Source organism: Poecile atricapillus, chromosome 1 (assembly GCF_030490865.1).
Source record: "Poecile atricapillus isolate bPoeAtr1 chromosome 1, bPoeAtr1.hap1, whole genome shotgun sequence".
Classification (NCBI taxonomy): domain Eukaryota; kingdom Metazoa; phylum Chordata; class Aves; order Passeriformes; family Paridae; genus Poecile; species Poecile atricapillus.
Window position 1 is genome coordinate 102664190 of NC_081249.1, and position 17955 is coordinate 102682144.

The window sequence follows — 17955 nt, forward strand, 5'->3', positions numbered from 1 at the left end:
TGTCTCTCCACCTTGACTCAGAGCCTTTTGACAAAATCTATAAAGGCCTCAAAGGGAGACTGTTTAATATTCACATAACTTTGCTTAGGTTCTTTTGTGGGCATAAGGATAAAGGCCTTCTCTGCAGCTCTCTTTACCTGTTCTAACACAGGCTGTGGTATTTTTCCAGCCTGCATTCTAGCTTGTGATCAATCCCTTTCACCACATAAGTGGTCCATTGAGATACTGTTGTTATCTGCATCAATGGCACAGTCAGGGTTTTGCAAGAGCTCAGGAAGGAGCTCCAGTACTAATCTCTTCCATGTCCTCTCTTACAACAGATATTCTGTTTGGGTTAGAAAACATGCAAACAAATCCCTAATATCATCAGGAACTAGTGTGTTTGAGGAAAAGGTGACCTTTAAAGTGCCTTTAAAATACTCACTTTTCCTCCCAAACTCCTTCTGAGCCTTGCAAAGCTCCTTTTTATGCTGATAATCAAAAGGTTGCTGCCTAGGGTTTCCTCTTGTTCAGGTATAGGTAACAGGTGCAGCAAAGGGGATGGTCTCCTGTTCCAGGTTCTGTTTTTTCGACTTGTGGCTTCTGGTTCCCATGACATTGCGGAAACCTGAAGCTGGAAGACAATGAGAGCTGCCAGAGAAGGAGGAGGGAACAGGGGTGGGACAGCCATTGAAATGGGAGGTGCTGTTCACAGGTGACATCATGGGAACAGCTGATGTCATGGGAATGAGAGGCAGAGGCAGTGGAAAGGAAGGGGGGTACCTGGGGAAGGGGCAAAGTTTGGGGAGAGGGGAGGAGAAGGAGGGGCATGAGTAGGGTCAGGAGATAGGAAAGGGTTGGAAGTAACAGGGTGAAAGGGATTCTGGGAAGAAAAAGCACGAGGAGGGGCCTGAGCCATGTGGCTTCCATCATCTTGTGTCTCTTGGAGATCATTCTGAGGGGCAAGGGAGGACTCAGGGAAAACTTGTGAATCTCCGTTAGGGCCATTCACTTGAACTGGAGGATTAACAACTGGGAAAGAGGGGTTTAGGAAAAGGTCCTTGACAGCGTGGCCATCGCTCTCAAGGCAAGGGTACCGAGAAGTCTGTGGGAGGCCAGGGGGTCGGTGGCTCTCCTGCGCTTCATCGCGGTTTGCCTGGCACAGACTTCCCGATGCAAGAGACAAGGATTTTGGATCAGGGGACAGGGGAGGCGGGTGCTTTAGTTCGAGCTTTTCCTCCACTTTCTTTTCTTCAACTATCACTGATTGAATTAGCACAAACAAGGAAAATAATTTAGCAACCAAGACATCCCCTTTATTTGTCAAGACTGTTAATTTGCTCCCAACTACATCCCAGAAGGGGATGGTTGGTATTTTCTCTGGGGATACCCTTGGAAAGTGGAGGAAAAGCCATTGAACAAACCATTTTGACAATGCCTTTGAAAACTTTCACTTCCCATCCTCCAGGGTACCCACAATCTGAAATAAATCCCTCTCTGCTGCACTGACAATTCTGCACCCATTTTCCTTGATGTTAAGCCGCATCGGCACAGCAAAAATCCACCCTCCCCTGCAGCAAAAGAAACAACTTAACAAACTAAAAAATTCCACTGCCAGTCTCAGAGACAGGGTGGTTTCTGCAGCCAATTTTCATGGCCTTTAGGATTGTGGGGCCCCCCTCCACCACCCCTGGGGTGCAATGCACCCTTCCCACAACTTGTGGGCACCCTCAGCCTAACTTGGGGGATACTCACCCTCCTTTGGTCCACTGGATGGGGGCTGCAGGGAAGTCCTCCTCAGGGAAGTGGTCCTCTGGATGCTAGAGGGTTATCACCTCCTCTCCCAAAGAGCCACTAGAGAAAAACCGGTCTGCTGCACTCAAAGGCAGCTGACGGCCAGAACTTCTTGGATAAAATCCACAGTTTGTCCATGGGGTCCATTCACAGGGCCCTGCATGGTAGGTGCCAGCTATCACATCTTGCCGGAGCTTATCTGGCTCTATCACTTTGGCCCGCTCCAGGAGTGGGTCACACCCCAGGAACAGGATGACCCAAGGTGTGACTAGAGCACTTGCTCTACGGCTTTTTGGCTGTCAGTCTGTGCTCTGAGGAGACAAGGACGAGAGGGAGGTCTTTTGCATGGGATTATAGAGGATTTATTGCTCTGGGGAATCTTGGGGGCAAAAGACACCAAATGCGAGTGTGCAACAGCTGAAATAGGGAGACAGTTCAAAGGGAAGGTACAAAGCATCAGCTAATCATAGATATCCTGGGGAGGGTAAAAGGCAGGGTTCACAAAATCATCATCCAATGAGGGAGGTGGTGGGGGAAATTGGATCAATGGATTAATCAAATGTCGAAATTTAGGGGATTTGCAAAGTGGAATTCCAAGCATGTGGTGGGCCTAAGGTAGGATTGACAGGAGACTCAGGGTAGATTGAGAACGTGGGGTGGGAGGGTCTGGGCAGGGTGATAATTTGGACCAAACCATCACCTTGGGCAATAACAGAACATATCATTAAAAAGAAACACACTGCAACATGAAAGAAAGACATGGAGCTGCTGGAGCAGGTCCCGAGAAGGGCAACAGCTGTGGAAGGGTCTGGAGCACAAGGCAGATGAGAAGCAGCTGAGGGAGCTGGGAATTTTCAGCTTGGAGAAAAGGAGGATCAGGGGGAAGCTTCCCACTCTCTACAACTCCCTGAAAGGAGGGTGGAGCCAGGTGGGGTCATTCTCTTCTCCCAGGGAACAAATGACAGGAGAACAGGAAATGGCCTCAAGTTGTGTCAGGGAACGTTCAGGTTGGACATTGGGAAGAAATTCTTCTTGAGAAGAGATGTCAAACATTGGAATGAGGTGCACATGGAGGTGGTGGAGTTCCCATCCCTGGAGGTGTCCAAGGAATGACTGGACATGGCACTCAGTGCTCTGGTTTGAGAGATAAGGTAGGGATTGGTCACAGGTTGGACTTGATGGTCCTGGAGGTCTTTTATAACCTTTTGATTCTGTGACTTCTAAAGGAAACTTTAAGCAATAATTGTGTCACCCAAGTTTCTAGAACATCAATATGCCATGAGCAGTTGGTTATAAAGGGAATGTAGGCAGAAGCAATGTAGATGACAAAACAGTAGCTTAAAGCAACATGTATGTTTATATGGCAGGCATGGCTTAATAAAATGTGTTGATCTATTGACTCTAACAAGAATTCTAGAAATGTAATGTTGATTTCTTCCAATCAGCTTTCTCCTTTGAGTGTGAAAAACAGCTTCTGTTTGTTCTAGCTTCTCAAGGCATGTGTTAGCCTTAATGGGATTAGAGTGGCTTCAGTCCTGTTCAAATGTGCCAGATGTTTCTATAAAATTTGATATTAATCAACTGAATTAGTGGTGTTATATGTGTTGTAGAGATATTGCAGACAGCCATTTTAACCACCAGACTTTTAAGCACGGTAGTTGTGCTGGGGATAGTAGTGACCCAGAGGTTGCATATGGCTTACTCTAAAAAAAAAATCATGGCTTTAAAAAATATTTTTATTGTGTTTTTACAGAATTGCAGGATTGCTGACGTATTTTTCTTGTTTAATTTTTGTCTCAGTTTGAGATAATTTAAAGGCGAACATTCTGGAATGAGTTACCTCCTCTAACGGGTTCCAACAATCCCTTTCCAGCAATAGGAAATGAACAAATAGACAAAAATGGAAAAAAACCCCACACAACAGTTTATTAACTAACAATGCCCACAAGGCAGGGAAAAAAGTAAATATCTGGTAGATATCAAACAGTTAGACTTCACGCCCCACACACTGGAGCAAAGACCCAAAATGTCAGAGGTTACCTGCTCTCAACATGCAATATAAGATGGTGTAGGCTTCGATCTTGGGAAGGCGGGAGCTTTCACAGAGCAGTTCCAGCAGCAGATGGAGGCCCAGTGGCTCATCTGGCATCAACTTTCTCCCCACAACAAAGCACAGCAGATCATGGCAGGTAAAGCAGCTGGTCTGGAGCCTCTCAGTGTGTTTTCTCCCCAGCTCAACGTGGTTCACTGTCACTTGTCTTGGAGTGGGGCAGCTCTACTGCTGGCACAGTGTCCCTGGTCTCTGACAAGGAGCTGCTGAGTTCTCCTTAAGGCAGCCCAAAGACTGCAACTGCAGCTTCTCCGAGCCAAGGAGAGGAAATGCTTTTTGCCTGGGCTGGAAACCAAACCAGCCCAGCAAAACCCACACCAGAGCCATGAAAAAGCCATGAAAAACCTGGGCAGGGAGCTTTTAAAAATGCTTATGAAAGAGCAAAACTCTTCATCCCCTGGTCCCCGCACATACCAGGTGTTGCATTACAGGGTCTTAAAGATACAATGCCCATTTTTGGGCACAGAGCAGAGGATCATGGAATACACTGTCATAATAAATAGTTCTAAGACAAATTTTGCAACAGTGAAACAGCTTAATGTATGTACCTGCAGACAAGATCATCAAATCCCATTACATGAAGAAGCAAAACACTGAATTGTGTATATTGGCTCATGTACTGAGCTTTGCCTTCTTCCAATGCAAAGCTGCAAAGTGTTTCATCAGGGAAACACTCTTGAGGATGTGACTCCTAAAACACCTTTCCTGTGGAAACCTGTGATGATCACCGAGTTAAAATTTATGCTTGATTTCAAAATAGATAAGGCATAGAGTTTGTTTATTCCTGTTTCCTGTGTAACTTTCCAGTGTTGTAATGCTTTCTAATCTGAATAGCTGTATGTTGTTTTGCTTGTGTAGCTTTTACTGTGATGAAGACTGTAGCGTTTTGTAGTTGGGTTTTTTAATTTTCTTCTTCCCCCTAAGGAAAACTTGGCACCTCTTATACTGTGACCTATTGTTCTTAGCTTTACCTTCTCCTTTGAGTGTGAAAAGCATCTTCTGTTTGCTATAGCTTCTCTTGGCATATGTTGGCCTTAATGGAATTAGCATGGCTTCAGTCTTGTTCAAATGTTTCTATACATCTACAGAAGACATTTCTATAAAATTTGGCATTAAACAACTGCATTATCTATTAAAGGCCTGTGGAATTAAAGCTAAAAATATGCATTCATACTGTAAAACTGCAATGTTGATTGAAAATACTGGTCATCAGATATGACTGTTAGTTGCTTCTGCCAGGAAGGGATTATTGAGCAACCTTATGTAAAGATCACGTGTGAATGAGAATGGGATGAGCAATTTGGCCATTGCATTTCGATTCTTACGAAGGGTTCACCATATTCTTTTAGCTGTCAGAACTGGTCATCATAATTCCTGCTCATATTAGCAAAGATTCTAGTCTTTAGTCTGCAGAACAAAAAGCTTAAAAACTAAGTTCCGTGCTATTGCTCAGTAGGATGCAGTCCTAAAATTAATGGTTCAAGTGATATTTTTACACAAGTGAAACCCCCACCCCAGTTACTGAAAACATCTCAGAAATTCTGAAGTCACAAAGCATTGCACAAGACCCTTGCTGAATATTTAAAGAGCATCCTACCAGTGCTGGAAGGACTTTTTTTTTTTTTAAATGGGCATGCTAAATAGAATAAAGTCATGGTAGTGTGACCCAAAGTCAGCAAAATTTTAATGAGAAAAACATATGTAAAGCCCTTTTTAACAATTCATCTCAAGGAGTTATATGCATTGCATGTAGAAATATATTCTAGGTCAATGTTTGCTTCAGAGAGAATGAGTTTTTAAAAAAATTTAAAGGATTTCATATGTTTTATCTCCATCATTGGGGGAACGTAGTGGGATATAAAGTGTCGATGCTGACTTGGTTTTGGTCATTATATTTTGCTGCAAATGAGACATCTGTCTGTAGTTCGCCAAATTAGCTATCCTGCCTGCTATTTGAGATGTTTGCTATGCACAATTCTGGTTAGTTGTCTACTCCTATACCTTTAGAAGCCAGAACTTAATACAGCATTGTATGTACCCATCCTCTGCAGTGTGTTTTGTAGAAATACTGAGATTAATCAGAAAAGTGTTGAGAAGATCCATTTGAGACATCCAGGTTGAAACTGGATGATTTTTAAGTTTTTTTTCAACCCAAATATCACAGATATATATTCACCTACATATCACAGATAGGATTTTGTGATGCACAAGAAATTTGGTTCCATCTTAAAGTACTAGGACTAACTTATAGGATGCGACACCTCCCCACTTTACCGATGTATTTACTTAGAACAATTTTAAATTATGCTGTCAAGGTGTTCTTCCTAAACATCTGGAAACATGCTCCAACAGTAAGGGAACTTGTCTGACTTCACTGTCTCTGAATGAGCAAGGTCTCCAGTTTCATATGCAGTTTATTGGAATTGTAACTAATACAGTTGATAAAGTTTGAAAGTAAACTAAATCTGTTTTCAGGATTTCAAGGTAAGTAATGAGTGTATTTATAGGTTTATAAATTAAGTGACTTCCTGAAAGTGTTTATTCTTTCCAGATTGTTTGGCAATTCCAGCAAAAGTCACTTAAAGGTTGTAGGCGACTTCAGAGATCTTTATTGCAAATTGTGGGCCAGAATCGTTGTGTTCATTTGGAGAGTAGTGGGATATTGTTTGTTTCTTCTGGTCTCCCAACTCCCTTGTGTTTCAGAACTGATTTTTCAGTTGATGTAAATCAGTCTTGGTACTATTGACTCCAGAGAAACACACTGGTTTGCACTGGGTACCAAGCTTTGTTTTGCAGATTTAATAATGGAGTTTCTCTAGGTGTTTGCACAGGCAAGTGTTTCTGCTGAATTCTTACCCCTAGAAATGCAAAGGGAAATCTGTTTGTTCAGCTTTGCACTGTGTGATATGAGGGGGGTGGGACAGCAGTGGTAAGGGGCTTCTACACCAGTGGCCTATTCACATAGTCTTTTGAAACATGAAGCGCTAGACACATGTCCTCAGTATCTTGATGCATCCTAAAATAAGCAACAGCTGCAACAGCTATAGGCTCTCACTGCATTTACAAGCTGTCTTTGAGCTGCCAATGAGTTGCTGTGGAAACCATTGCTGAGCAGGACCAGGAGAAAGCTGTAAAATAGGCTTTTTTTGAGAGCCTGACTAGTTTAAACCACCATCCCCCATTTGCAGAAGTTCCCTCTGAATTGCCATGGAGACAAGAGGAGTACTGGTGTTTTGAGACTTGTAAAAGTGCAAGCTATAAATATTTATTTGGCTAGCAGCATATGTTTTCTGTGATGTCTTGGAATAAACTCCATGCTACATTGAACCTTTGCAAGTTGTGCATTCTGTGCATTCAAACCCTTCCTCTCTTCTGTGTGAGTAGAAAAGAAGGAAGCTATATAAACATTGAAGGGAATTAAATATTACATTTTGATTATTAATTATAAAACATTAAATTATAGTTTTTCCTCAGCATTTCCCTCTCTCATGCAGTATTCTTTCAGTGTTGCAGACTACTGAAAGCACATAGGAGTCTGTTGAGTTTATCTAAAATTATTCTACTTTTGTGTTCAGTTTTTCAGAAAGGCTGACCTAAATAATCTCTTGCTTTCTTGCCCTGTGCCACTTGATTTTTTTTTTTTTTTCCTTTTCACTTTCTCCTCTACAAGCACTTCAGGTTTTGTGTTTCCAGAGCCAACTGTCCTTGGGGCTCTGAAATGAAATGAATCAATAACATGACCTTAAATTCTTAGGACTCCTGCTGATAACTTTAGATAATTGGCTCTGAAAACTTCAGTCTTTTGTTACTTTTACTTTCAAGATTTATTTTTTTTTTAATTGAAAGTTAAGAATAAAGACACCATGACGGATGTGCTGGTCATTCTTACGTTGGCATTATAAATAAAAATCTCCTGCTTGGTCTGATCTGTAGTTGTGGCATTTACCACAGGAACTTCTTGTCCCTGTGAGACTTAGTGTTCCTCAAATCATCCAATACCAGCTTTTATTACAGGTAGAAATCCTGCTCTTAGTCACTTTCTGGAAACACTTGTCTCCCCTGTTTAGATAACTCCTAGCTGAATGAAAGTGCTGTTCTGCATTCTGTTTCTCATGTGATTTCCTCTATAAAGACAGTTACTGAAGCTGCTTAAAACCTACTTTCTGTAAGATGAGTGGGAAGGATTGTTTTTCAGGTTATGCTATATCTAAATAAAATAATGCTTTTTGTATTAGGCTCTGGAACTCTGGATATGTAATTAGTAAATTGACATGTATTTCCTGTTCATGTTCCACTTGTGTCCAGATTCTCAGCTGCTTTTTTTAAGGGGTAGAAGGGAGGTAAAACAGTTCAATAAAGGCTTTGCCCAGTTGTCAGTGCAGTGGCTTGATAACAAATTGTTGTTGTGAGAATGCACTGACTGTTTTGAGAAAATAATAAAGTGATGTCTCTAGAAGCATTTAAATATATTTAAAGTTTGTTCAAAACTTTAGAAAGCTGTGTGAACAGAGAAAGAGGAGAGGAACAGCTAGTTCTTCTTGAATATATAGACTTTAGGGTGCAGAACTTTTTTTTCCTGAGATAACCCTTTTTCCAGGCATGCTATTTAAAATAGTATGTCCACTATAGATATGTTAATAACTTCAACACCTTTTGTTTTGGAATGGGACTAATAATCTGAAAACACAAAAAATTAACTACTGCATCATGTTGCAGTACAGGAAAGCTATTTCAAACTGGGCAGCCATTTAAAATCTGTCACTTTAGCTTAACTTTTGGTTGGTTGTTGCTTGGTGTGCTTTGGGGTTTTGGTTTCTTTTTCCTCTGAAACTAGTACTTGTCAGGGGAGGAACCTCCCTACAAAGTATTTTAGGGTGGCACTTTGCTTTGTTGCAGTAAAAGACCTGAAGGCAAGAGACCTTAAAACTTGATGAGTTTGTCTTACTTGAGTATCTGTAGATATATTTTTTTAATAATTCGACTGCTTTTGTTCTTGAGATCTTTTATTAAAAAAGGTGAAGAGTGTCTTCTGACTTCCCAGCAAAACATTTAATGTCTGTGTCATATACCTAACTGACCTACCATCTAGATGCTGGCCTTGTTGTCAGTCTCAAATGTATACCCCTGCTCGGGAGAGCAACTGGAGTGGAGGATTAGACAAGACAGAAAGTTGGTTCCAAAAAGGCAAGTGTAAAAAAAAAAAAGCGTAGAGGACGTTTTCCAGCACCTCACCATCCTCACAGGGAAGAATTTCTTCCCAATATCTAATTTAAACCTGCCCTTTTCCACTTTAGAGACATGCTTCCATACAGCATATGGGACATAAAATGTCCCTATCCATAGGTCTTGTAGCCCCGTTAGGTACTGAGAGGCTGCAATAAGGCTTTTCCAGGCTGAATAATCACATTTCTCTCAGCCTTTCCATAGCAGAGGTATTCCATCCCTCTGATCAACTTGGTGGCCTCCTCTGGACTGGCTCCAACAGGTCCATGTCTTTCCTATGCTGGGACCCCAAAACTGGGGGATGTAAAAGGGATGCAGCCCTGCAGATGGTGTTTGGGCAGAGAGGGGCAGAGGGGTAGAATCGCCTCCCTGACCTGCTGCTCACAGGGTTTTGGATGCAGCCCAGCACACAGGGGGTTTCTGGAGGCAGTTCTGCAGGTGGGGTCTCACCAGAGCAAAGCAAAGGGCCACAATCCCCTCCCTCCCCTGTGCCCAGAGGGCTTTGGATGCAGCCCAGGACATGGTTGACCATACTGACAGGTCATTGACTTCACACAATAAAGCTGAATTTTTTCCAGTTATTTCAGGTTATGTTTTGATGCTTCAGTCACCAGTTTCAGAGATGGGTTAAGGGCTTTGGGTAGCTCAGGAGACTCCAGCAGAGGCTGTGAATACTCCCAGTCTCTCTCCAGCATGCCTGCTGAAGGTTGGTGTTGATGAAGCAGAACTGATCTGTTGCTTCATGTTGCAACAGAGTCATGTCCAGGGAGGGTGCAGCCACCAGTGACCGGCGTGGGAAATCAACAAGACTGGTCTCTGTTTAGTTAAACTCAGGAGTCCATTTATTGGGGCATCACCAACACAGAACTTAACCCAGTATGAACCAGATGAAGAACCCAGAACAAAGGCAGGGTGGTGGTAGAGCAAGGGTGGAGTTTAAGGTCTGGGTCTGATAGAGATACAGCAAGGGAGAAATCTCAGTGGTACAAAACAATAGGGGTAGAATAGGAGGAGTTAATGCAGCAGAATATGACAAATAGCAACACAAGAAGGGTAGAACATTTTGGGCTGATACTTGATAAGGTATTTGGGGGTGGAGTAACTCTTCCTGGGTTTGTAGGGCACAACCCCCAAGGCAGAGGGGTGGAGTCCACTCTTCCCAGGACTTAAAGCCACACTTCTCACCTTAATCCTGCCTGTCTAAAATCAAATCCTTGCCTCTTTTGGCAAGGGCACTCCACACTGATCAAAAGGGAATGTTGCCCAGAAAATTAAGCCTTCTGATCTTGTTTTTCATTGTTGCAGCTACTTTCTCAGAAAAGTAACTATAAACACAGTTGTTTATCACATTCCTTCTAAGAAACGTCTTTTGATGGATGTTTTGCATGACCAGTGTGCTTGGGAAGGTGGTAACTTAATTATCTGAACCCTGGTCATTGTCGAGAATCTATAAATACTGGAGTCAGGAAATAAAGTCACGGGTTTTTGTTCTAACACTGAAAGTAGTTGTGTGAATCATTTCATGTCCTTTAGTGACAGGGGAAGGCTGCTTAACACGTACCGTGACAGGAGTGTGAGTGGGGAAGAGTGGTGGGTCTGAGCCCTGGGTGCCTGTCAGGTAACATGGTCTAGCCTGCTGATGCCACTCTAGGCAGGGTTGGTAGACTTTGGGTTGTAGCAGCCACATCTTGAACTACTAAGAAGAATGGGAGCTACTAGTTTGGGTGTTTTCTGATAATTCATAATTAATCCTGTCCAAAGGTAGGCATCTTTTCCTTCCCCTTTCTCTTTTATGGACTATGTAGTCTGTGGGCTACTTCTGCTAGGAAGTGTGGCAAAAAGGCAGCCAAAACAGGTATGCATATGACAATGGCAAAACTCTGGGCATTATTTGAGTGCCTTGTGGTAGATAGTTCCATGACTGAGAAGTTTGCATCATCACCCAATCGTGTTGCTGAGGCTTTACCCTGAAGTGATCACATCTGGAGGATGCTAACACCAAACAGATGTCTGGTTTCCTATTCTCTTTCAAGGACTTCAGTAAGAGAATTGGCTTTACTCTTGAGATGTTGGACTTCCTAAATTTACAGTATCCTCAGAAACCCTTTGTTCAACTTTGCTTTAGACCACGTGTTGTTTAAAAGTTGGCAAAACAAATGCAAGACTGGTTTTTCTTTTGTTCTTATAACTTTGTTTTGATTCTGTTCTCATGTAATTTCCTCCAGGCACACAGTTTCTTTCGATTTGATTTGACTAATACTTTTTTCTTAATGATTTGTCCAGCTTCAGTTTACAGTAGTTTCAGTTTACAGCTGTGTTTATCAAACGGAAAGTGTGGTTTTTTTGGAGTTTACTTCTAAACAAGTATAGTTACTGACATGTAAAAGCAGGGTTTTTTTCGCCCCCGGTCTTTAAAAAGCAGCCTGAATAATATTACTGGTACAGTAATATGTCATCTATTCACTATTGCTCTTTATATGGTGAATTAAAATCCAACGCTGAAGATTTGGATTCTGAATATTTGGCAGAGGCATTTCTCGAAGGATGTCTAAGGGAAGAGATGCTCTAGCTTTAAGAACCTCTCTCATCTTTCTGCTTGGTCAGAATATATAATGGTTTTAATATAGTCAGCTGTCTCTGCGTACCACCTTACATTACTGTTTGGACTCTATACCTTCTTGAAAAGGATTGTTATAGATGATAAAATAATATTGGCTTTTGCATTAATAGATTAGCTTTTTGCATCACAAATATTTTGATATAGTACAATTTATACTTACTTTTAAATGCTTCATATAATCTGTCAGTTTATGTACGCACTGTATAGTCCACATTAATAGAAGTGTGATAAATGTATCATAGGCTTTAGCAAAATGTTACAATAGAGACTAAAATACTTCTATGTAACTAACTCAGAGAGTAGTGTAAAGCAATTACACTATTTCTTACATCTGTGGACTGGCCTCTCCAAATGATAACAGTGACAAAAAACAGAGCATAAGTATCTGGGAAGGATTTATCAACTCTATTGGCATTATCGGTGAGTGTGAACCAACAGGATAAAACTACAGGAAGAAATAAAATACATGGACCTAATTTACAGAATGTCCTGCTGATAAGTCAGAGATTAAAACCAAACAATAAAAACATAAAAAACTCAAAAGAATATTTGAATAATGTATAGTCTAATGAATATGCACATAACCCCAGCAGTGTAACTGTATATAGAGAACATGATTTTAAGCTACCTCAGTGCTCTTTGGCTATTTGCCAAGAGCACCCAGCACTGGATTGTTTGTCATTTTATCCTTTATTAAACTTCTAAAAATTCTAAAAAGTGAACTCTGTTTTTCACAGGGTCATGTATATGTGTGGTTTGTGTGTGTAAGGAGGAGGGCTGTGTTTATGTTGAACTTCTTTCTCTCCCTTTCTTCCCCTCTTTCTCATATTTTCTACTTAATTGTATTGCATGATAGAATCTTCATGTATTCTATAAATCCCTTGATATAAGGGTAAATGTGGAACTTTGTGCGTTTGCAAGCTCCCAATAAAAAGCATGTAAAGTAATTCTGTAATGACTTCCATAGTGGAAAGTAAATACCATGGCCCTGTCCCAGAAGACATAAAATGTGTTTTCCTTTTGTGGCTTCATATTCTGTGAATATTTTCAGCATGACATGAGCATGACACCTCTATTAATGAGGAGAAGAGAAATTTCCAGGCCCATGAAACAGGGAATGTAATACAGTGGTGAATTGCATGTACTTGAGCTGTTTTGTGTCCAGACAGAAGAGGCTGATGTGCCAATAATTTAGAAATGGTTTTAGCCACACATTGGAGACCTAGAAAGGCTTCCTTATGAAATGTTATCAAATGTTAGCTGCTGTGAGAAATGACACACACTTTAAAAATTTTAAAGGTTTATTAAACCTTAACAAAATACAAAATACAGCCAAAGACTGAATAAGGAGAAAGAGCAGCGTTGGGAGCATGGAACTAAACTGCCATGTCCTCGTCTACCAAATGGATGCTCTGCCTTTTATATCCTTGGCCCCCTCCCGAAGTCTTGTCAGCCAACTCCTTCACCATCCACTGGTGGAGATCACTTTCTTACATCTTGATTTGAGGCCAGGTGCTGCCATGCCATGCCTCTTATTAACAGACTCTCTCCAAATGCCCCGACTATCAAGGCCATCCAATGACAACAATACGAGGGGAAGGGGAAAGTGGACTATGGGGAGAACATACCACAATAACATAACTATAAGTCTGTAAAACTTCTCTTAACCTACACATAATATTCATCCCTTGTGAGAGCCAACCATCACATTATCCATCTATAACAACCAATGTCAGTCTTAGAATTAAATGCTTCTCCCCATCATGAAGGAAGCTGTTATTTCAATAGATAAATGTGATTTGTTAACTGTTGGCATCTAGAATATGGGGGAAGAGGGATATTGTTCTAGAAACATGGCTTGGGTAAAAGTCACAGACATATTAGGTCTAAATAGGACCTAATATGTTAAAAAGAAAATTACTCACAGACTTCAGGCTATTCTAGAACAAGCCTAAACAAAAGCAAGGACCTGAGCTGTGTGTGGACTTGCAAGAGTAATGATTGCTTTGGGAGGGGCTGGAGAAATGGTTTCCTCCTCCAATTTCAACAGGATGTGAGGGGGCTTATATAGAGAATTTTAAAAATTTCTTTCTTTAAAGTTCTGTAGGAAAGTTTTATTTTTTGGAGGAGTGGAAAAAATTTCTAAGTGCTGTTTGTAGTGCAAATATTTTTTTGCTATTTCAGTATTCCCAGAGTATGTAAATGTCATTGCTAGAATTCTTCATGTCTTATTTATTTCATATTATAAATTTCCGATTATAACTCTTTTTGGGTAACATAAGTTGATAAAATTGAAACATATTACAGACAGGATAGCTACAGATAATTTGGATCTTTTGGTAATGTGCACTCATAAAAATTCACTTTATAGTGTCAGGTGTGAGGCTGTGTTCTTTTAAGCAGAAGAATTGTTGGAGATGTATTTGGAAGAGGATGTGAGATAGCTAGAAAGCACTACAGAGAATGCATGTTGGAGCAGGCTCCTGGCAGTAACTGTGACCTATAGAAAGCAGCCCATGCTGGAATAGGGGAGAGCATGCAGAGGAAGGAACAGCAGAGAGAAGCTCAGTCCCACAAGTACTGCATTTACTCTGTTTTAAGCAGGCAGTAAATTTAATTATTTTTTCCTAAATTTAGTCTATTATGCCTGTGATGGTAACTGCTAACTAAACACCCTGTCTTTATCTTGACCCACGAGCTTTTTAATCTTATTTTCTCCCTGGTCATGTTGAGGAGGAAGAGTGAGAGAGCAGCTATGTGGGTGTCCAGCAGCCACCCAAGGCCAACCCACCACAATATACAGTGAATGAATAACTGAACTCTTGCTACAGTGCCAGGGTCTCAGATACCAATCCTGAGTGTTGCTCCATGACTCAGAGGCAGTGGTTATAAATACTGGTAGAACTGCAATTTGTGTTTTTAAAGGATACTGAAAAAAAAAACCCTAGAAAATTAATGAGGAAAAAGGCCATAGGAACAGAATGAATGAAGAATTCCCTCTGTTGTGCCAGACTTAAACCATGCGGAATGATCTTTAATTGAGAAGAAAACTGTGACAGGCTGCTATGGTCTATGGGATCAGTGCTCTTTAATGTCTTCATTATTGATATAGACAAAGGAATCGAGTACAGCCTTGGCAGATTTGCAGATGACCCCAAGATGAGTAGTGCTGTTGCCACACTTGAAGAGTGGGATTGTCATCCAGAAGGACCTGGACTGGCTCAAGAAGTGGCCCATGGGAATGTCATGAAGTTTAAAAAGACTGAGTTCAAGGTGCTGTACCTGGGTCAGATCTAGTACCAATCCAGGCTGGGGGATGAACAGATCCAAAGCAACCCTACTGATGCCTTAAGAAGGCTGACCTAGAACAGAGCCTAGGCAGAGTTAAGAATAAAGCAGGCATTTATTGAAAGGCCTTAAAGGATACACCTTGAGCAGTACAAGAGCCTGGCCCGGGCTACACCCAAGATGGACCTAAAAATGGTCACAAAATGGACAACTGGTCATGGGGTCTTACATTTTTATAGGTTTTGGTGCATCTGCTTATCAGGGTTAATTGTCCAATAACTACTTAAGGTTTTCAAGTCCCATCCTTCTTGTTTTCTCTCTTCAGTCCACCATTGTTTATTCTTTGGGCCTGAAACTTGTAACTAATATCCTTGGTATCAAGCTAGAAAAGGAATTGTTTTGTCCACCTACTCTGTGAAGAGAGCTCACTAATAATTAATACAAATTATTGTTAGTATTAATTATTATGTATTAAGTATTAATATTGTTATTATCTATAGTAATATGAAGCTTAAAACTACACACCTAGGCACCACAGAATATGAAAAATATAAAAGCTAAAACTTACGGCATCCCTATCATGATCCCCATCATGACCCTGTCCAGGGTTCTGCGCCTTCTGCCCTAGCGCCCACTCACCTGGTGTCTGGTCACCCATTGATGCAGGAGCTGTGCCTCTGCCCCAAGAGCTGCAAAGGCTCCCCCCAGCAGGGCATGGGCACATGCCACCTGCCAGCTGGACATTGACAGCACACTGAAATTCTCGTAACTCCCATTTCTTCTCTCTGTCACCCCCCTCTCTCCTTCTCTGCCCATTCTTTTTCCTTCACTTTGTTCCTTTTCTGTCTTTTCCGTTCTTCCGTAGCAGAGCAACACTTCCCATAAATGGTTCTCAGATACAATACTTGCCTTGTTTCACTTAATTCCATCCTTGGTCATCTGTTTTAAAAGAACCCCCTGAAGTTCCACCTTAGTGGAATGCAGTGATGAGATATCCAAGAGTGTATGGGGATTTTTTTTCTCTTTTTGAATTAAAACTAGATAAATCTTGATTATCTTCCTTCCCATTTCAACAAGAATTGGAGATAATTGCCAATTACTGTACATATTTTTTACCCTGTAGAATCTGTAAGTGGTATTCTTCCACAAACTTGTATGCCTGAAATAAGAATGTAATGGAAAATACACTTACGGATTAATATATATCTTCCCAGTTATAAACAGACTGAGACATTACCCCAATATAAAATATTTAGTGTTTATATAGAACTTCTTACATGTAAACATAATTATGTTATTGTAAAAAATAAACATTGCTTATTTTTTACAGGTGCCAGAGCCTGAAGAAAAGAGATGAACTGTTCAAGGGCAGCCCTGGTCTAGCTTTCAGTTTGTACTCTTTCTTGTAGGTAGTGTCTAACTTGTACAGTGTGAGGAGCTCTCAAAAATATTGCTTGTAGCTGCTGAAGCACAAATGAAATCAAAAATGTTTATTGCTGAATTGTCTTTTTTTGCTGTCCCCTTGCAGATCCTGATGTGTCTGGAATCTCCATTGAAACAGATAACAAAAATGTAAAAGCAGAGGAATTTAAGGGTACAGTATGGGCATTGTTGTGATAATTTTTAATATATACATAATATATGCAAACTATGTATACAGAACCTGTGCAGCTATTGAGGTTGTCTTCCTCTTTCCTGAGGGGTCTTGTGCCTACTCTCTCCACTGATTCTGTGTTATCTTGGTCTTGTCCCTATTTTCTCTTACTCAAGGTGGGGTTGAGCTAGGTGCTCCCCAGAGATCCTTTTCAACCTCACCTGTTCTATGGTTCTATGACTTGTTTGTCAGTCCTGTAACTTCTGCCTGGTTTCCTTCCACACAATATTATGGGAGCCAATGGAAAGGAGAAACATTAAATATCTTACAAGACAGAAAAGTGAGGGACTAGAGAGAATAGGTATAAGTTAGCTAATTATAAGTAACATGAATTTAATGGCTATTTTTACTTGTCAGTAGCTATAGTGGCTATTTACATAGTTATATATGTATGTGTCATATATAAAATGGCAAATTACTTTCAGTAATGGGGTGGGGAACTTACGGAGGCAAAGAGGAAAGCCTGTTTGCTGGGTGGATGAGAGAGGGGTATACTGTAGTCTGAGGTTTATGCGTTATGTGGGTTTATTTTTTGAATTTGGTTGGAGTGGAGAGAGGTGGGAATTTGGAATAAAAAAACCCTGTTCTCTGAGCTTTAAATCTCATTCATCTTCTTGAGGTAATAAATAATTTAGAGGTCTCTATGTCATCTGGACTTCTGTTAATTATTCTTCTCTTGACAGAATACATTTAGAGCTCAAGGCAGGCAAAAGCAGAGAGAAATGCTTCAGGTAATATTAAAGCTTGATTAGGTTCTGTCTTTTTATATGGTATATGGCTTGCATTTTGTTCTTTTGTTATTTATACATTGAATTAAATCAGTTTAGCACAGCCCAGATGCCAAGCCAAGTTCTCCATGTGTAGCAGCACTAAAGGATGGTAGGGCTGATAGACATAGTTATTCCACTGAGTGCAGCTGGTCTGAAATGCATTTTCCTTTTCTCTTCTAATTTCTGTTACTGTAGAGGAAGATGGTCAGGCACTGGGACAGGGTCCCCAGGGAAGTGGTCATGGCACCAAGCCTGACAGAACCCAAGGAGCATCTAGGTGACATTCCCAGTCATGGTTTAGTTTTAGGTAGTTCTGCAAGGAGCAGGGAGCTACGCTCACTGATCCTTAGGGTTCCTTTCAACTTGATATATTCTGTAATTCTATCACCAATGATAGCCTCCAGACCAGATGTAAATCCAAATTAAATATAGTGCAGATCTCTCCAAGATTCCAGAGGGCTTTTGCAGGTCTAGCAGTACCAGGGCTGATACACAGTATCCTGTGAGTCTACTTTAA

General features: G+C 40.9%; 1 protein-coding gene across 5 annotated transcripts in view; it reads left to right on the top strand.

Moving 5' to 3' along the window:
* The window catches only part of JAM2 (junctional adhesion molecule 2), a 49968-nt gene that overhangs the window by 15173 nt on the left and 16840 nt on the right, over nt 1–17955 (top strand). For 2 of the 5 annotated variants that reach the window (XM_058828863.1, XM_058829107.1), the window contains exon 2: nt 16543–16608. The exons of 1 other annotated variant lie outside the window; for it this stretch is intronic. In XM_058828863.1, the coding sequence (XP_058684846.1) occupies nt 16543–16608 (66 nt within the window). Of the gene's footprint in view, nt 1–16542; nt 16609–17351; nt 17400–17955 lie in introns of those variants that run through there. 2 more of the 5 variants (XM_058829196.1, XM_058829363.1) reach the window with 2 other exon arrangements.